This window comes from Spinacia oleracea, chromosome 2, assembly GCF_020520425.1.
Source record: "Spinacia oleracea cultivar Varoflay chromosome 2, BTI_SOV_V1, whole genome shotgun sequence".
NCBI lineage: Eukaryota > Viridiplantae > Streptophyta > Magnoliopsida > Caryophyllales > Amaranthaceae > Spinacia > Spinacia oleracea.
The window spans coordinates 104,073,601-104,095,061 of record NC_079488.1 but is presented as its reverse complement, the minus strand read 5'-3'; the positions used below and the strand labels follow the sequence as shown (position 1 = coordinate 104,095,061).

Genomic DNA, 21,461 nt, shown 5'->3' with positions numbered 1-21,461 from the left:
GAACTTAAAAGGATAGACAACCATTGTTCTACTATCAGTTTAACCATACATGTTGGTTTGATTTTGTGACATTAGACGCTAACAAAAGTCAGTTTGTTCAGAACTTGCTTATGACGATGAAAACTCGATAGAATAATAGAAACGTTCACATGATAATTATCACTATTTTCCCTCTATAGCAAGCCCAACGACAGATTTCACGTCTTAAAACCAAACAAGTTAAACATACTCTGTAGTAGTTTTGGATATTGATAGTTTTTCTTAACTTGTTTTCCTAAATGTAGTACTCTTCAAATTTCAATAGAGTTGTACGTTTAAGCGATTCCCAAAAAAATGTTCAATAACAAAAGCCTGTAGGGATGGGTAAAAAACTATCTGGGAAATCCAGAATAAATTCCCTTCATAACATAACTCTAATGTTAAAAGAACTGCATTGTTTCTTACTTTTGATTTCACAGCAAACTTCATTTTTGTACACAAACTATACAAAGTAGGGAAGTAGCCATCCATATTCCCAGTTCCATTGCATTTTGTTAACTCGTAGAAATGTGTAATAGCTGTTGTCTTAGCGCTAGGGTGATATTTTGTATTGTTGAGGATGATTTGCATACGGTAACTTTTACATTATCGAGTGGAAATGTTATACTGTTCAAGAATGACTTGTCGTGCCTTCTCGGTAAAACAGGTGAGACTAAGACCAACAGAAGATAGTAATTATTTATATTATGTGCATGCCAAAAGTAATAGAAACTCTTTACATAATGCATGCCCTAAACATAATCTTTACATAATGCATTACCATCAGAAGATAGTAATATTTATATTATGTGCATGCCAAAAGTAATAGAATATGGAACATTTCCATATTAGTAGGGACATCCATATACTATTACTCCGTATCAATCAATACAAAATCAGGATACAAATGATACATATTGATCCAGGCTTGTCAACTGCCAGCAGGCAGCAGCAACCACGGCTCATGGCTGCATGGCCTGCATCCTAGCTTCTAGCTTTTATGTACAACCGGGGGAAGATGCTATAAATCTAATCATATGATATGCCAAAAAATGTTAAATGATATACTATTGCTGCTCCTACACATAATAAATAGGTGAACCCTATCAAGTGGAAATTCTCATTTAAGGTAGTAAGGGCTCTTTGCCTAGGCAGCTCACTGATCAAAATCAATAACAGCCAAAAAGCTTACAACTTTGCGACTTCGACGTCATACCTCCTGAAAACTTGGAATAGATGAGAGCCTTTCTTCCAGTTCTTCAAGCAAATCATGGTACTCAGCAAATGCAGGTTGCGACTGCATTAACAGAGCAAAAAAATAAAATAAGAATTACACAAGCACAGAAAATGAAAAACCAGCTCTTATGGTGTGCATAGAACCCTCCAGAAAATGAGGCCTCTTAATTTTTCCATCTTATTTTCCACGTTATTCTACTACTTTTTTTCATTTTAATAATCATACGTTTTCCATTTTTTATAACGGACATTCTTAAAATAGTATAAAGACACCCCTAACCGAATATCTGCCCTTTTAAGTATTCTATGCAAACCATAAATGATGTAATCCATATCGGTTGTCATGAAGAAGCATACCTGGAGAGTAACACAATATGCTTTCCATAGACGTGCATCATGCCGAAATAAATCAAAGAGTACCTGAAGAAGTTCAGAAGAATTATTTAGACAAATTGTACAGTCTTAACCTCCTGTAAAACAAGAGCCACTACCCCAAGACAGAAAGCGGAAAGTTGATTGTAAAAAAATCAAGGCAAAATAAACCTAGCCAATACAGATAGCTCATTGGAAGGCACTGCTATTGTAACATTGCAACACATGGCCTGTGAATGCACATTACTTAAGGACTGACTTTCTCAGATGTAGATTTCAAGTCAAATAAAAATAATTCATTTTTATTAGTTTTGACAAGAATAATAGAACAATTGAAGGACCCTTTTAAATATTAAAATTGCCGGTTTCAGATATAAGAAATTTAGTTTAGAAAAAGAAATACAGTACAAAGAGAGCATGGTCTCATAACACTAACAAACAATTTAAATGAAGTCCTGTCGCGTCCCCTCTTATAACGTAATTTGGCAGATAAGCACTTAATATTAGATTTGCTTGAACTATTCCACTATATATTCCTCCAAAGTCCAAATGCACTTCAATTACAGATACTTGATATCACATATACGTAATAGTATTTTGAGTCACAAGACTCACTAGTGTCAAGCACAGATGTAATGCACCATATCCAAATTGAAATGCAACAACCATTAGTACCTGATACGGACTCCAAATAACTACTTCAAGTTATGTTTTATACCTCAGATCTTCTCAACAGAGTGGCAAGGACAACAATCCATTCTTTGAATTTGACAGAGCACATGTGAGCCAAGAGAAATTCTGCATCCAACCGACTTTGAAGTGTATCCATTTGAAGCTACACATATCAAATCAAATTCAGGCACCATTAGGGGAAAAGTGTAAACATATTCAAATAACCAAAATATAGAAAGTTGTAAGCACATGGAAATATACCAGTAGGAAAAGGCAATCAATATCGAAGTAATAAGTTTCAGTAACTCAGATTTTGTGCGCTGCAAATATGCAAAGCAATAGTAAAAATACCTTTTGCCCAATGAGTTCAAGACCGGAAGCAAAGTTTTCTAAATGAGCACATCCATATCTTTCTCGTTGGAGGAATTCCTGTTCAGATGCAAGTCACACTTATATTATAAGCAGCCATTAATAGAAGATACGAGAACTGCAACAGTGGATTAGTCATTGACTAGTCTGAGGCAGTCAGGATTACACTCTTAGAAGCCTTAAAACATTAGAAAACGCAAACGATATAAAGTAATTAACGCTAAAGTGAACTCACCACCACATCAAATTGAGTGCCCTTCACAAAAGCAACAAACTTTGACAGCTCCTTCCCTGACATTAAATAGCTAGCATGGCTTTCCAAAATATTCCTAACAGAAGCGACGTGAGCACTATGTTCTTTATGCGGGCTGCTGCACCAAAGAAAAAATAAATCTGGTTAACCTCACTAGAATTTTAGACGACTCTGAATTAAACACTGAACTGCAAAGTTATAGGATAAGTACATGGTCTTGGAATCAAAAGGCTGCTTCTTTGAAGAGAAAAGAAAATAACCCAAGAATCTAGGTGAAACCCCATCTTCTGTCGGTGTCTGCTCATACTCTCTTCCAGATCTCAGCAAAAACCTCACCTGAAATGCAGTAATTTATTTTTTATTTTCTTAAGAAAAGTGAGGAAATTGGTATTGTGAGATGAACCTAGTTAACTACTAACCAGTTCCCCGGCAAGTTCATACAAAGAATCATCAAGAGTTGCCTGCAAGATTAAAAGGCTTTCAGTAAGTAAGGTGAAGAAATAAGTAAATCATTGATACACATTCCACTTCAAGTACCTGTAACAAGCGCAAAGCACAGTACTGACTTACGGCAGGACCTTCAAGTTTTGCAATGACCTGAGAAAAGTCAATATCTATGAGATGCAAAAACAAGGAATTCAGATCTAGCAAGGAAGATAATACAACCAAAATTCTCCTCCATGTACTAAACAAGTAATTTGACAGCCCGTTTGATAGCCAGTAATAAATGGCACCTATGGGAATGAAGTTCAGTATAATTTGGCAAAGAAAGTAGCAATATAGTCTCCGTTGTAATGCAATCTCATCTCCAAACTTGAGTTTTTCTTCATAAATTTCCATTGCCACCCCATTACCACCCCCCAAATGGTAATGGATGGTAATGAAAGTTTATGAAGAAAAGAAGACAATTTGGGGTGAAGTAGCTTTACCATGGGAGTGGACAATGATTTTCCTTGCAAATTTACATACAAATTCATTGCAATTAACCCCGTCTATTACCGGCTACCAACGGGTTGTGAAAGGGAGTATGTTTTTCCATAAACAACAGACTTGCAAAAGCATGCCCCTAAAAACAAGCACGTTATTAAAAAAAAAAAAAAAAAGGAGCAGAAGCAGAATGTACTCACAAGAATGTAGCAAACGGCAATTTGGTACCATCTTCTCTGGAAACACTCCTCAAACAACCTTTGAAAATGCATTATAACAAATTAAACTTACAGCTGTTTGGAGGGAAAAGACTAGACTGCCAGAGTGCCAGGCTAATAAACAAAATAGTATTTAAATCCTACTGCTGTTTATTGAAGAATGTAAATCCTGCCTGGTAGAGGCAATGTATTCTTTTTGGCAGAAAATAAAATACCGAAGCATTCAGAAGGGAAAAAAAGGTAGCCTGAACATCAATGAACTCAAGAAGCAATGTGAAAAGTCTGTAATAGAGTTGCTACATATCCTAGATGGCAGGGAGTAAAGTCAACATTGATCCATGCTTTGAATGAAGCATTAGAAAGTAGGATAAGATTCAAATGGAACCTTGGTGCACACTTGTGGTCCTCATTCCTAGAAGTTGGGCCTTGCTCTAAGCCTGATGCAAGTTCTATTCTATGTTATAGGATGAGGTCGGGTTCTTAATTTTTCAAAATTGTACTAATAAAATATTAGTTATAACCAAAACATATTCACTGGATGTTAGCTGAAGAAGAAATAAACAATAAAGGAAGGTGCATACTCTGTTGATCTACCAGCTGCAAAAAACAAATCTGCCCAGTGTCGACCATCTGTTTTCCTAGCAACACTCACGACAACATTGTGATATTCAGGAAAATTTCTGATCAAGTCACATGTCTTCTCCATAAGAGATCTACTAGGCTTGTGATTAGAGACTGCCTTCTGATTTTTGTTCAAGCTTTGCCTGCAAATAAATGTTTTACAGGATTTAACACAGACAAACAGTAGAACAAAACCAACATGGATAGGAACATACTTCAACAGCGATATTCAACGGCAAATAAGGGGCATGAAACTAGATTCAAGAGAGAAAATAAGTGTCCCCCAACAAACAGAGCACACGGCACAGTAGATTTAATGAGTTGTAAGAATAAAATGCCACAAAGATCCTTAACCATAAAATGTATCTTTTGAAAAAAGAAACTTTTGAAGTTCAATTTAATAAATTAGGAATGTTGCTATTATTTAGGGACAGAGGTAGTATCAATGATACGGAGGTAGTCTCAATGATACAAAATACATAATACACATACATAAACTAATGCTTGGCCTAAGGCTCTCAGATCTAAGAGGAAATTATAGGCCAGTAAATCGAAGCTTTTGACATATAGTATCATTTAACACGTTTTTTTTTTTGGTACAACAGCAGTGATAACAATGAAGTGTATTATTTTAAAAGGTTTATCTTCGTGATAGATGACACGCAAAGGTCAAACAGATACTCTAAAAGATCCAGCTATACAGTATGGCTCAAATGCCAGTCATATATGCACCAAAATTTTAGAAAGAGGGGATACTGATGGAACTGTTAACAGAGGCCCCGGTAATTGGGGTAATTTAAGGAACTACGCCAAAAAAGAAATACACATCAAATTCTCCTTCTAACATTAAAAGTTTCAGTTTTTAATGCAATACCCTCCAGTTTTCAGTTAATTCTTGAAGTACCACTCAAGTTTCCTAAATTCACCAAATACCCCCTGTTTCATGAATACACAAAATGCCCTTAATGGCTATTTTCTGTCAACTCTGTTAACAATTCCATTAACTTTCCAATTTTTATTGTTTTCCCTTTCTCCCATTTGTTGGGGATTGTGGAAAATATGGCGTTAGATAGGGGTGTGGAGGGAGATAATACATGCCGACAACTCAACATTACTTTTTTCCCTCTCTTTCTCTTTTTTTTTTTTTTTTTTTTTGCATACTTCTCTCATTTCTTTTTTTCTTTCAAAACACTTTTTTCTTTCAAAACACATTTAAGCCTCTTCTTTAAACCGACCTTCCTTGTTTTCTTGTTCCCTCTTTTTCGTGCCTCTTGTTTACTCTTTTTAAAATAACCTTTTTTTCTTACTTCATGTTCCTCAAACGATTCCTTATGACGGCTCATGTTAGCCGACCCCAATTATTTTGGGACCAAGGCTTTGTTGTTGTCGTTCCCTTTCTCCTATTTCCCCGTTTTTTTCCTCTTTTCTTTACTTTCTGTCATTTCCTTCTTTTCTATTTTCCTGGACCTGAACCTGAACCCGTCGTTGGCTCGTTGTCCTCCTTGTCGCTGCCACCTCCCTCACTTCCGCCGCCGCCACCCTGACTATAGTTCCTCCCATAGATAAAAAATGTGGTATCGGTCACGGTCGCGGGATCGCTCGCGGAGTTTCGGTAACAAAAATGATGCGTTAGTCGCGGACCGTGTCGCGTAGGAATTTGAAATTTGAAAAAGAATCCCCATGTCAGCCCCACTCACTACTTACCCTAATCCCCCTCCCCTAAACCGTACACATGACATAATTAAATGAATTCCTTTGTTCACCTTCTCTCCCCTCTCTTGTTTTAGATCTTAAAATGGAGTTGGTATTCTATTTCAGTGGAGTTTCTCCATTTCTTTCCTTTATCCCTTTCTTTTTGTCGAAAACATAGGGAATTTGGCTGAAAACTGAGTAGATGTGAGGCTAATAACGTTTAATTCGGCCAAAATTGGTTCGGATCGGCTGTACCGGCCAAAATCTCGCCGTTTCTAAAAACACCTTTACAACTCGGGATATCTCGTATCGCCAGCCTCCAAAACCTAGTTAACTCGGGCGATACGAGTTAACTCGGGCTAGCTTTTACACCATGGTTCCTCCCCTCTCCTTCCCCTGTTTATTGTTAACTCTCTCTAAACAAAACCAATTAAACATTTATCTCCCTGCCGCCACCGCCCTCAATGTTACTCGGACTCTTTAGTTTACCTCAAGTACCTGTGTCGGGTCATCGACATTGTGACATGGGTACGGACACTCCTGCACATCATTTTTTACTTAAATCATGGAAAAGTTTCACAATTTAGCCGACAAAGACACTTGGGCACTACCCGTGGCCGACACTAGTACACAAGTCCAAGTAACATAGCCGCCCTGCCTTGTCGCCGCCGCCCTGCTTCCCCTCCTTCGTCAACCCCTACTCCGTTTCTCCTCCAATTTTCTTAATCTGGCACACCCGCTCAATTTCTCACATCAAGAGCAGTAGTAATGGAAAGAAGCGAGAAGAAGAAAGGAAGCGGCGAGAGACCGAGAGTACGCGAGGCCCGGGCTTGTCGGGAATGGTGATGCAAGGCTTAATTGCTTTATGTTTTTAAAAAATTCCTTGACTCTTGAAATTCAGTTAAATGAATTATATTAATGCACTTTCTTATATCATCGTAACTCACTCCTCTTCACTGTCAAATTAATATTTCTAGTTTCCATGTCCTACAACTTCCCATCCAAAATCTAAGAAAAAAATCCCATTCTTAATTGAAAATTTCTAATTGCCTAGAATGTAATTTTGATTGTTGTTGATTTTGAGAAGCACTATTGTTTTCAGAGGTCTCCTATAACTTCCATTCTCTCTCATTTTCATCAATTTTTTAAAGAAATTGATGCGGTTGACGGCATCCTATAAGATTTTCCGTGGAGGTTTAGGGTGCGCTGCACAAGTGACCTGACTGGGGGTGGTATGGTTGGGGCGTGCATTGGTGGTGGCATTGGGGTCAAAGAAATGAAAGAGGAAATGTTGGTTTCCTCGGGTAGGGTGGGTGGTGGTGGTTTCACGGTGCAGGTGGATATGGGTTGTTGGTGGTTAGATGGTCCACTAAATGAAAGAGAAGGGAAGGGGTGAAAGAAAAGAAAATAGAAAAGTTAACAGATGCTAATGAGAGTTGGACGGAAAATAGTCATCAAGGGCATTTTGTGTATTGTGAAACACTTGAGGGTATTCGGTGACTTTTGAAAACTTGAGGAATATTTCATGAAATTACTGAAAACTAGAAGGCATTTCATGAAAAAACCGTAAAAGTTTTACAACTCCAAAATAGCAATATTCTCTTGAAAATTGGGCAATATGAGAAATTCCTATTTTTACTTTAATAAATCTAAAAGTAGCCTCTTCTTTTGGGACAATATAAATAGACAATGGGTCTTACCTTTAGGGGCAGAGACAAAATTATATGGGAGAAGCTACCGGTTTTTAAGATAAAATATGGAGCAGAAAATGTACAACTTAAGATAATAACAAGAGGCTAAGAAGATTGGAAATAAAGAATCCATGTAAGCAGAGGATCAAGTTAGTATTTTAGCTTCTTGATCTCCCAGTGGGGCGGGATAAGCAAATTCTTTTAACACTCATCCCTTTCTTTCAAAGATATTGATTAGGCAGTGGCCATTGTTTCTCCAATTATAAATTTAACCAATAATCTAATTGGGTGGAATAGTTGCATAACATGGCGTAATATAATATACACATCTGCTACTACAAATCGACATTATGATCTTCAACAGACTAATGTACCTTGAAATTTCAGCTTCAAATACTGTAAATAGGAGCCATTCAAGACAATGGGAGAAATGGGGTTTTTCTGCTGATAATTGTGCCAACTTTAAAGCTTCCTCAATCTTGTCCCTCTGCGTAAGGGAAAACAACTGATGAGATAAGACCCGGACTGAATAAATTACAGAGGCATGAACCAAAGGGGGGGGGGGGGGATCCCAATAAAACAAGAGAAGAGATAACAAGCAACATTCTAATTAAGTGCAATAAATAGAGGGGAATGGAGAAACCCCTAAGATATGATACCTAGATCAGCAAAAATTAGTCTAGGACATGTATTTCACATTCTAAAACTTACAGTGTAAATAATCGTTTTTTCTATACGGGTTTGGAGGAGGAAGAGGAAGAGGGGGGAGGAATAGTAACATTTTCATAACGCTGAAGTAGAGAATACAATTTCCATGCTCACAATAACAATATACAAGTAATACAAATGTAAACAGACAAGAAAAACAATCGAGAATCTGGAAGATAGAATCACTAGATGGATGAGCACCAACATCCATGGTAGGGAGAGGTGTTCGAGATGAGAAGAATAGTAAAATTTTCATAACGCTGAATGGAAAATACTTTTTCCATGACCATAACGATATACAGCTGTGAACGGACAGAAAAACAATGGAGAATCTGGAAGATAGAGTGGCCAGATGGATGAGCACCAACATCCATGTTAAGGGAAAGGTGTTCGAGGTGAGCATAAACGCATAAGTTTATGAAAATGATCTACTCGAAAATGCCATCCCAATTATATAAAGAGAAGCAAGGGATACCTGAAGGAGGTGACGAAGCAAGCAATGCAATATAGTTTGTGCTTGGGGAGATGGCTCAAAACATGGAAACTCTGTACAAGCAGAAAATGACATTCTCTGGCAAACACCAACCACTACTCCAGCATTTGAAAGTAGTCCCAGAGGATAGATTTCACGATCAAATTCCAGATCGGGATCCAGCTAAAATAAATTGAAAATATTTACATCAGCAGCAGAGAGAAGAATTTAAAACTATTTCTCACCTCATTCAGTCTTAAATGAAGAGAATTCAATAAAACGAAAAACTACAAAGAGAACAGATAAACACGAAGATGCAAGGTAACACAATGACGTAAAAAAAAATTATAACACACAGCAAGTATGGGTTACTTCAAAATGTGTGGATACTCAGTGTGGATACTCCTCTTCTGTGAGGTTCAAGATAGGAATAACCATCTAGATTTTGGTCAGAACTCAGATGTTTGGAGAGGGAAGCAACCGTTTTTGAGTCTGCTTCCCCCGATTATATAATTTTCCACTTTACATGATGCTTTTGTTTCTGCTAGTCATGCTAGCATTTGAGAACGACTTTTCTTTTACTAGGCCAAACTCAACTGTTAAAGACTAAATTACAGACATCCAGAAAGTTGGTCATATCCTGTCCAAAAACTAGAACCTGAGGTGATGTCACATAAATATGTCAATACCTGCAAGAAGTCCTCTTGCTTGAAAGGGTCAGCACCTGGAGATGGATACCACACCTGTAAAAGTTAACTTCCAAAAAAACCTTATCAGAAACCTTCATACTAAAGAGTAGAGACCCATACTAAAGCTCTCAACAACAACGAAAAGCTTCAATAGAAGGACCACAAAAAATGTGAAATTATCACCTGCATTCCTCGATGACCATAATCCAACCAAGAAATTTCTTCAATGAGATTTTCTTTGACATCTAATTGGCCACATGTAACCCAAAACAGTTCAACAGAATCTGTCAGCTCCAGTTCATGTCCATCATTCATATCTAGAAGGGACAGCTCCCCATTTCCACGTAATATTAAACATCTAGCAAACAGAACGGACACCATAAGCATTATCCCAGAAGATAGACGTTGCTTTTATCAGAAGAAAAAAAAAAGTATTTTTCCTTTGAACACATACCTCACAGGCTCTTCAGATGACTTGTGTTTTACTGAAGCATAATCCTTATAAAATCGATCTGGTATGAATCGCATAGATGCCGGAGGGCTCTTTGCGGTCATGATGGACAGCTCTCGTACTGTAGAAAGCTGTTTGTCATTTTATCACTTAAAAACGCATGAAGATAATTTGGATTCTAATGGAGTGTACTATTTGAAATTTTGAACAATTATTCTATTTATTAACAAGAGTATGTAGCATACAATGAAGACAGTATACCTGTAAATCTGGATTACTTGTAGGGGTCAATTCACCAGATAATTTCACATGGTATATATGGACATCAAATGGGTGATAGGCTACAAGTATATAATCTTGATAAACATCCATGACTATCGGCTTCGTCAGCAACGTTTTTTTACACAATAGTGAGCTTTGATCAAGGTGATATCTAGGATAAAATAGCAACTCATACCTGCAATTTATCAATCCACAAAAAACTGTGTCATAACTCTATAGACAACAGATCACCTATTGAATTCAATAAATAAAGTATTAGGGTAACATAAGTTAGTGACAAGTAATAATTCAGATTATCCTGACTGTGACATAAGACTCATAACTCTATATATGTCCTCAAATATAAATGAAGATGAGTTTTCTAGTCAATGAGTTTCCAATACCCAATTCAGAAGTGCAAAACATTCCCAGTACCTGCCTATAGCAATTTCTGCACCCAACATAAAGGACAACAAAGAAAAGAGCAAATAAAATGATGACAATGGACAACTTTTCCAGAAAATGAGAACGGCATGCATTTGCAAAAACATCCTTCTGACTGGAACAAGTACTCCTTGACGAGTTGGTAATGCACCCCAAACTATTGTGTATAAACTCTGCGTTTTAAAGTTCGAACATGCTTCCTGACCAATCATCTTGTTCGAAAAGACACCTTGTATCATAGGCATGTATTCAACCTATTAAGTAGAAGACCAGCTGACCAAGTATGGGTTGTAAGACATTGCCGATCTGAATTTAAGTTGGCAGTCTTCGCACTCAACTTACCACGGTTAAACTATTCATAAGTTAGTAAGGACCTAGAAATACTTTTTCTATCCTTTAAACTAGAGAGGCTCTCATCAGATTTTGTTCTACCATGCTTTTCTAAGTCAAAGTTTGTCCTTGTTGTAAGATAAGCAGTAAATCACTAACAGAATCTGCAGTGATAATGGATATAATCTCACGTGTTAGATGAGCCGACATAATTGCAGACAACAACAATTTTCCCCAGCCACAACAAACCCTTGCACTCAATCTTCTGTTCTTGAGTAATATCTCCAAAGAATCGCCATTTTTTTAGACGTACATCATACAATATCAACCCATGAAGACCAGCAACTGCCAAGAATGTTCCATCAAAACTAGCTGCCACGTGTAAAACTGGCCAATTCTGTGAGATGTAAGAGACCTGGACAAATATTGTGTCAGAAAGGGCCATCTTCATAGGCAAAATATGAATGTAAACATAAAAGACAAGCAAAGCACGTAACTGGAAGATTAAGGTGCAACATTTTAAGCTCATCTGTCTCCTCAGACTGCACAAGAAGAATACGATCTTCACCGTAGATCACCTGCCGAACAGATGTTGAGCCTGAAACTCCTCTGTTAAGGCAACATTTACCAAACGAGAATGCAAGAATTCTCTCTGAAGATGTTTCCTCCACCGCATACAGCCTGTATCCATATTCATCCCAGTGTAGTGTAGCTGCACCAGCCATTAAAGGCTCATATTTCCGATCAGGATTTGGCTTAGCTACAGGGGAAGAGGCGGATCTCAAACCAACTTGACGAATAGTAGACATTAAACGACATCCTGAGACAGACCAAACAGTAAGTCCTCTAAGCTTCCATCCTACTGCAAAGGCGGAATTATCAGGCGTCCATGCAATACAACTGACGGGACCAGTATCCTCAGTGGAATACCTGCAGAAATGACCGGTAGTTAAAGCCACTGTCATCATATCAGTGCAGGAAGGATTTATTTCTCTAATTTTAAATAAGACAAGACCAGCATCCAGCCCACTGCCAATTAATTTGCTATCTTACCACTTTACCAGCAAAACATCAGGTGTGAATGCAAATTCATCACCATTCCCAAAGTACACAAATACAGGGTCTAGCCAAAAAATACTTGATATACAATCGTGTAGCGAAGTTTCAAATATAAACAACATGCAAGGCTTACCCCCAATCATACAAGGAAACAATGCGCATTAGTGAAGCAGATCCAGCTAGGTCATACAACTCAACAGTCCCTTTTCTGGTACCAACTGCAAGAATTTGCTGATCAGAAGCTACTGAAGCACACACAGAATCTCCTGAACCAAGTATCTTTTCTGCTTTTATAGACTCGGTTTGCTTAAGGCCCCTTTTGCTTACAGAGCAGAGTACAAGTTTCCCATCAGAAAAAAGAATAAAAAGCATCCTCAACAACAATGAAAGCTCCAATCTCACAATGGAAGGGAGTCCAGATAGTGTTGAGTCTACATGATTTACTTCTGGACTTCTTCCTGTTGCACAGCCATTTTCAAAACAATCAGGTGCTCTAATAATCTCATTACTTTCACCAACACGGAAGTCAATAACAGAAGCACCACAGAACTGCACAAACAACCACATATAGATTAGAATGGCTGGTGATACAAGTATTATAAAATGAACACCAGGTTCCATGGAAATTCAGGGTTTAAAATTTCGGATGCGGTTGGGATTGCAATAACAGTCATAGAACCACTTATTGGTGGAAAAACCTTTACAATGTGGTCGAGATAGATTTACACTACTAGGAAATAGACCTTTGATATTGAATGATAAAAGTTATTTTCCACTTCTTGAACATAGAGCTTACCTCCCCTTTCCATGATATAGTATATAAGGATCCATTAGAGAGTCCAATCAGCAAATGTTTACTATCACATACGAAATTGCTCCTGGGGAGGTAAACATTAATCAGAAACCAATTAGAAAATGTTTCAATGCAACACCTATGAGCATTATGTAAAGAGTCCCAAATATTACTACCTTTGAGAATAAAAATAATTGTTTACAGAAAACAACACACTTTGTCAAAACTTCCAGGACATCCTTTCTCATGGATTAGAAGAAGTAAGCAAATAAGAGAATAGCTCATCTACTATCATCCCATTCCATGGCCTTATGATAAATCATATGGCCCTTAGGGATTGAAAGAAAAACATAAAAGCATGAGAGAATTTTCATAAAAGCTATAGATATGGAGCAAAATATCTCCAAGCCTAGCAGTAAAGGTTGGTGCTTACACTGTTAAATCCTTGACAGAAAAAGGGACCTGCTCATTCAAAACAAGATTGATATTTGCAAGAAACAGTGCTGATGGCTGCCTTCCCCCAATGTGTATTCTTTTATCAGTGAATTGCACCTTAAATATGTGAAGGTAGAAAGAAGAAGTCTGCAAGGAAAGAAAAAGAAGTTAGAGACACCAATATTACGTATTTCTTCCTTTCAGCATCCACTACTTGTAAAAAAAGAATTCATCATCAAACCATGAATACAAGTAAAGCCCGTAGATTGTCACATTTTACCACATTCCTGCTTGTAAACACTAAGTAGGCAAACAGAACCTAGTATCTCTTCACTGGATTTTGCTTTTCCAGCAAAGGATAAAATTGTTTCTCCCCTTTCCAAAAAGTTACAGCAGAATAAAAAAATGATAGATAGGTATGCACTGTCCATTGTTTTTCTGCAGATACTTCTTTCCTTACGCCCATCACAATAAGAGCTCTCAAGTGCTTTTTAAATTCTTTGGTAACTCTTTATCATGAACTGGTATACTTCTACCTGCTAGGCTGCTATTGTAGGCCCATAAATAAGAATCTTTTTACGCCATTATAAGTTTCCATCCAACTTGTCTCATTTCATCCTTTTACATTAACTTTATATCTCTGTAATTAATTACTTCAGCTAAAGGGTAAAAGCCAACAGGTAACAGCCATGAGCCATCCTTCCATGCTTTTTTATGTACATAACAATCCTATTCATAAAAATAACCTAACTATAGGGAAAATCTTCTTCAAGTATCATTTAAAGATCTCTCCATACATATCCTTGAAAGAAAAATACCACTATCAAGCGTAACCCAATGTTTGGATTTCTTAGTTGTTCAGTTTCTGACTCTCCTCAGGAGCCACTACTTACAAAATTATCCTGAATACCTCCAATCAACTTTTTTTACCTCTACAACCTACCAACAAGCACTGAACACATGGAGGCAGCTTATCAACAAATACATAATGTACTCCTACCACATTCTGATCTAAAAGTATAGCAGACGGTGGCACGGTGCTAAAATATATACCACACGGTAATGAGATACATTCAGACGCCCAAAACAAATGTTTCGAATATTTTCTGGGATTTAGGTGTTACATGTCAATTGATCTTTTTTCATCTGTATATGGGATATACCCCAAAGTCCATGGACTAACCAGTTTTAGATATCCGAACTTCAGATATTTATGTGGAGACATAAAGTGCAATTATAATCTAATGACTAATACAAAAAAATCTCACACAAAATAAATCATTAAAATGATAAGCAAAGAGAATGAGAAGAACAGATCAAACTCACAAGAACAGCAACCAATTTTGAATCTGGACTCCACACAGCCTGTATATTCTCACCTTCTCTCTGGATTGAGCTTGAATCTCTTTTATACTTCCCTAGTCTCACCTTATACTAATCAGACAAAAACCAAGAAAAATAAAAGATGTCAGACACATTTGATTGCAAATAACCAGATCACACATCATATAAACAAAGGAGCTGATAGCAATGGTCAAGTGTATAGGGTCATAAAATTCTGCAAAACACTTCCAGAGAAACATAAATATGTAAGCGAGATTTCACGACTCAAAACTGCTCCAATTGCAATAAGCAGGGAAAAGGCAAAAAAAAATTAAACTGACACAATATTTCACAAGGAATCTTCATGTAATTACTAGGCCAGACTGCACTAAGTTCACCAAGTCATTAGGGAAGTCAAATTGCCATCTTACCAAACTTCAAGTCACATTATGTTGCAAAGTAATTGTACAGAGGTGACTTCACTACTTTGCTCCAGGTCATAATCATACAAAATTACAGTACCACAATTCACTCATTAATCGTAACTAAATTCATAGTTATAAAGACAAAATTAACTGTAATTCAAAAAAGTTCTAGCTCAGCCAACTCTAATCACATTTCAAACTATTAAATATACTTCGTACTCTGTAATTCACATTGTCATCCCTTCACCAAAATCCAGGTCACATTTTATTTCAAAGTAACACTTTCAGAGAAATGCTGCTTCTACGGTCCAGTTCAGAATCCATACTAACCACAAATCAGTCATCAATGTATAACTGAAGTCGAACTATTAGTGAGAAAATGAACTGGAACGCCAATGTTCTAGCCGGCCAACTTAATTCATAATTTAGATTACAAAAGGGACTAAATTCACTGCAAAACACAAACAGACTTGCTAAAACAACTGAATTGATGAGGTTCACAAAATGTCCCGACAAGAAGAAAACATAAATGAATATTAATACTTCGTAGGTCAATTCAACAAAATGCAATCATATAATCGACGTACTTCATGAAGATACTACAAGGACTTCACTGTCCGCAGTGTTATACAAGTACAAAAATTACAATACTGGAAATCTCTAAACGATCGACAACAATTGAATTCAAATTATCATAAATTCTGAAAGAATACTGTGAATTGCTGGAATTATCTAGAGAACTCAAAATCAATGGATTGAGAAATGAGAAATTTTACATAATTAAACGAACCTGAGAAGAGCTCCAAAGCTCGAAATGAGAAGGAGCAACAACGAGCAACAAACGATTGGTGACTTTGAGATAAATGATTCGTTGAGAAGATAGAGAAATCCCTGATTCAATTGGCATCACATGCGGCCATCCGTATGCCATATACATTTTCGATCGTCGCTGTAAAATGTTGCTGAGGATGAATGAATAATGAAGGAGGGATGGAGGGAGGGAGAAAATTAGGGTTCGAAATAAGAAATCGAAAACATGATTTCAGTGAAGAAGATGAGGACGACGACGAAGAAGAAGGAGAGAAGACAACGATCTGATTCTCAGCAGTTGAAGGAGATGGATCTGATGAATCTCTTCTCCCAACAAAAACAATCAAAATATTGCATTTCTCTCTTTTCCTTTTTCTTTTATTTTTCAGTAAAATGAAATTTTGCTGCTTATGGTCGCCACTGGACCGACAGAGTTGGCTCGGTCGAGCCGGAGTGTGGCTTGGGCTCGTTGGGAATAATTAAAAATAATGTTGATCAGGCTGCTCGAGTTAGTTCAATGGCCCGATAGCCAACAAGCCCAACCTCTTTTGACCATTTTCATATTAATGTGTTTTTGTTTTCTTTTTCTTCTTCTACTAGCCTAGCCCTCTAGGCTCTAGCATGATTAAACTTGGCTAAATAGGCTCGACTTGAATTATCTAACGCTAATCCGATTCAAACTCAAACTGCATATGGAACTGGGCGACCTGTAGCTAGCCTTGATCGAAATAGACTCAACATGTAGACGAAACTGGATGACTTGAAATGAACTCTACTTGTATCTATCCGGTCGAAATTAAATGGATTTGAAATGAATTGGTTTCATACTATAAGTTATTTATATAGATTCCAAATTTATCTTATCCCGATAGTCCTAATCCGTCCAAACGTCAATACATCACTCGTGCCTGAATGGCCACACCTGAAATTCTTCTCGCCTAAATTTGATCTGATCCAAACAATATTTACCACCTCTAAATCTCTAATCACGAGTAGCATTAGACAATGTTGGATGGACGTTTCCTTAATTGCACGGCAAAGCAATAGGGGAGTGTTGGATGGTGGTGACTGGTGAGTCTGGTGACGTTGGCTTTGGAATTGGAACTAGACGAGCATTTGACAATAGACATAATAAAGAGATACGACGTACTGTATATGTTTGTTCGAAACTAGAAATAAATTAAACCATCTTTTAAGCTGAGTGAAGTAAATAGGCCTTAGGAATTGATTGTTAGGATTATTTGACAATAGAGTTTATAGAGACAATAGAGATACATAATATATAGTACGGAGTATTTTTTATTTTTTATTCATACTCCCTTTATTCCAATTTGTGCATTAAGATTTTCACAAAGTTTTATGTGATAAGTTATTGTAGGTTTATCCATTATCCTCTACTTAGTAAAAAAAAGGCCCAACTCCGTCTTAAGTTTTGCATCATTCTTTTTCCTATTATTCCCCTTAGTTTGTTTATTATTTTCCGTATTGCCATGACCTTACAACTCATTGATAAATTTCCTTTTTTGTAATATAAACACTTGTATATTTTATGTTTTCTCTATTACGAATACTTAAAAAAGCCAAATACTCACCCCTCGTTTGCGTAATTTTTTCCAATGTTGCTCCTCGTCAATGTAATGACATGCTTAGCTTTGTTTGGATGCCTATTGGACAAATCCATATAGCATTGACGTACTAAGGTTCTCTATGACACTCATTTTCCCAAAAAACTTATAATAAGTATATGGCCAAATTTATATTACTTTTAACCATATTAAAAAAAATTAGTTATGAAGTAAGAGTATGATTATCAAAACTTCAAGAATCAAGAGTGTATGATCGATTTATATTATTCCATACGTCAAAAATATTTTCAGATTAATAAATTTTTGCATTATTTTTGCTTGTTTGGCATAGAATTACATCATACACGAATATATACGCATAATTTTAATATTAACTAATTATTGAATGCTCTGTTATAGTTAAGGGGTATTTAAATAAGGAGTGGATTCATCGTGTATAGTTGTCAAAACTGATGGAGTCACCGGTTAATAAAATTAAAATTAATCGATTCACTGTGAATAGGCCTATTTCAGGTTCACTCGGAGCTTTAGCATTAAGCAACACAATGTAGAATGTAGTTCAAGCTTTCGAGAAGTTTTACAGCTTTATTGTACGTAAAGATCATATACGAATCGAGTACTTGATCGTCAAGTTTTGATTAATCTCATAAATAATTCATATGAGGGATGTTCATTTTCTTTTAATTAGTTTCTTTTTCCTAAAATATTTAAGTACATCGCTTTTGTGAAAATAACATCAATATTACTCAAAAAATATTTATTATTTTGTTTGCTTGCAAAGCACGTGCACTCAACTAGTAGTTTAACTAGGTTAGATCCCGTGCACGCACGGATATTAAAAAAAATATTTTACCATTTTTTTGGTTAAATATTCGAGTAATAAAAGAATAATTAAAAAATAGTAGTATGGGGTACAAACGATATAGCTTGTATATTTTCAAAAGATTAATAAAGTCATGATATATTTTTTAACATATTTTAGAATTTACAAATATTATTTTTTAGAAATAAAATGTATTGAAGATCAAATAAAATAAACAAGGAATGGTAAAATTTTAGTCAAAATAGTGAATCTTTCTATAAAAGTTAATTGAAATAAATTAATGAGTTGAAAAAAGAAAATTTTTGGCGGTAAATTTTTTTATCAGAGGTGACATGTGTCACTCATGGTGTCTGTTTTAGTATAATGTAATACGGAGTAGATAGAAAAGTGGGTGTAGTGGAATAATTTTTTAAATTGAAAGTAAGAGTGTGTGGGGTCATAATTTTGAATAATAGAAAGAGATAGATAATAAAATAGTAGTTGATCCATGCTATAAAAGAAAATGTAACAATAAAATTGAAATGGACATAAATGAAAAATATGACAATTAAATTGGGACATGGAGAATATAAAACTTATAGAGTTTATTTCACTACATATTTGTCGATACAAAAATCACCCACATATTCAAACATACTCCTGTTCGAGTAAATGACATATTTATGTAATAATCTTAATACCAGTTTGAGATCCCTAAACTATAGAAGAACATGGGCATCAACTATTCAATTAAGGAACAAAAGAAAATGAACAATGATGGGAAATGTATAGTAACTAGTAAGCCATCAAAGAAAGAACAATTTTGTTGGTAGAACAGTAAAATCACATGAAATGCAGTGTACAAACAGATAAAGATTAAAGACTAAACAGTGTTATTTTTCCATTTTAATGGATGTTAAATGGTGAGAGGTTTACATCATTGGACCATGCGTTTCATTTGTATCTTAATTTAATCAAGATTACAACTACTGAGTACTACTTATTATTTTGACATAGGGTTATCAACATCATACGGTCATACCTAATAAAAACGTTCAAGCTTTTACAACATAGATTACTATTACTAGGTCAAGTAATAAGATGAGCATTATTTACTATTTAGGCTTTGTTATCTTCATCTGATTTGCTTTGATTTCTCTAGTTTTTTGTCTGTCCTGACTTGTTTTTTCATGATTTGATCTGGTATGGATTTTTCTAGTATAATGTCAATGTTTTTTGAGTGCTTTTTTTCTTTTCTTTTTTGTGCTAGTTTGATCTGAATATTTTTTTCTAGTGCCTTTTGTTTTTTCTAGTCTTATTCGATTTTTCTGGTCTGGTCTAATTTTAAAAAGAATAAGTAATACGAGAGCAATAAGAATAAAGTGATTAGAACATAATTACTTCTTATGTTGGTCCTCAGATGTTGGCATCGCTTTGGAGATTGCTCTGATTCATTCCAATATACTAAGATGATCCCTTGCAGTGGCGGAACCATAAATTATACATAGGGGGACCAAATTTAACTAAGTATAAAATTGAGGGAGCTAAGAATTGAACCTTGTACCTCCTTGACCTCCAATTTTTAAGGAAAATAACCACTTGAGCTATACAAGACATGTGCTTTTATAGTGCATATTTAATACTTGAACATATCATGGGGGACCATGGCCCCCGCCAACCCCCCTAATTCCGCCCCTGATCCCTTGGCAATTAACCAATGGATTGGAGCTTGAAAGACAAAGTAAGAAGCAGGAGGAAAGTAACCGGACGAAGAAATGGAAACTACTGTTTTTTAACTGGAAAAAGTATGTTAATGACTAAGGATGCCTTATATTCCTTGATTTCCACTTTTTTTCTTCCTCTTAATTTATCTTATCATAACTTAACTAAACTTATTAGAATATTTTTTAGTTATAAATTTACTTAGCGAACCCTTATTTTTCATGAACTTATTTGAATTTAACTGAACTAATTTTTCTGTGGAAATAAGGTGAGCAGAACAATAAAACATAGGATAAACTAATGTTAGTTTCAATTGGAGGGCCATTAACGTAACTCGATTATTGGTAATATCTATTATAGCTATTATAGGAAAGGGCATGCGTGTAAATTAATTTTAGTTAAAACATCTTTGTGGTTGTTGAAATAAGCTTCGTTTATTACTTAGCTATTACCGTAATCTCATTACGGTAGTTTTAGTTTATAATACTTCCTCCGTTTCTTTTTAATTGTAACACTTTGTTTTTCATGCTTGTCAATGTATAATTAGAATAACTGATATTTTTAATTGTCAGTCAGTAAAAATTATGAATAAATTTGATTTTCGCAAAATATACCTTAAGACGAATGTAATAAGATTTTACATGAATATGTTTTTCCTAATCATCAAAAATAAATAAAGTAGATTATGTAAATAACTGAAAAGATAAACCGTTGCAAATATTTTAAAAGGGAGGAACCATATGTTAATATAAAAAAATAAAGATGTTGAGATGTTGTCATTAAACATTTCGGAAGGCAAGTCATTTAAACAATTCTCCATTATTGTACAACTTTAACAATAATATAATGATATAACTGTAGTAGATATTAAGAATGAATGAGTGACTATGAATCAAACCAAGTAGCATATTGTTTGACCATAAACAACTATCGATCGGGTACGTGATCTAAATGATGCACAATTGCACATGATGCATATCCAAACACATTTATTGATCATATCTCCTGAATTCGTGATGCCCTTGATTCATGGATCATCATGTACAAGGGGATCAAACATTACAAAACGTATGTTGGTAAAT

General features: G+C 35.7%; 1 protein-coding gene across 2 annotated transcripts; it reads right to left on the bottom strand.

Moving 5' to 3' along the window:
- Positions 1–692: 692 nt before the first annotated feature.
- LOC110789854 (uncharacterized) lies at positions 693–16,637 on the bottom strand. Of its 2 annotated transcripts, none has more exons than XM_021994557.2 (23): positions 16,250–16,637; positions 15,038–15,145; positions 13,710–13,858; positions 13,280–13,361; positions 12,617–13,032; positions 11,922–12,354; positions 11,616–11,839; positions 10,651–10,846; positions 10,393–10,520; positions 10,122–10,296; positions 9,939–9,992; positions 9,253–9,432; positions 8,444–8,556; positions 4,647–4,829; positions 4,048–4,105; positions 3,458–3,517; positions 3,340–3,381; positions 3,132–3,256; positions 2,903–3,035; positions 2,650–2,727; positions 2,345–2,461; positions 1,612–1,674; positions 693–1,315 (listed from the first exon to the last, which is right to left on the bottom strand). In XM_021994557.2, the coding sequence occupies exons 1-23, from the start codon at positions 16,394–16,396 to the stop codon at positions 1,229–1,231; spliced, it is 3,351 nt and encodes a 1,116-aa protein (XP_021850249.1). In that variant the 5' UTR covers positions 16,397–16,637; the 3' UTR covers positions 693–1,228. The 2 variants fall into 2 exon arrangements, with proteins under 2 accessions (XP_021850249.1, XP_021850243.1); XM_021994551.2 differs by having other exon boundaries at positions 2,903–3,038; positions 16,250–16,636.
- Positions 16,638–21,461: the final 4,824 nt, after the last annotated feature.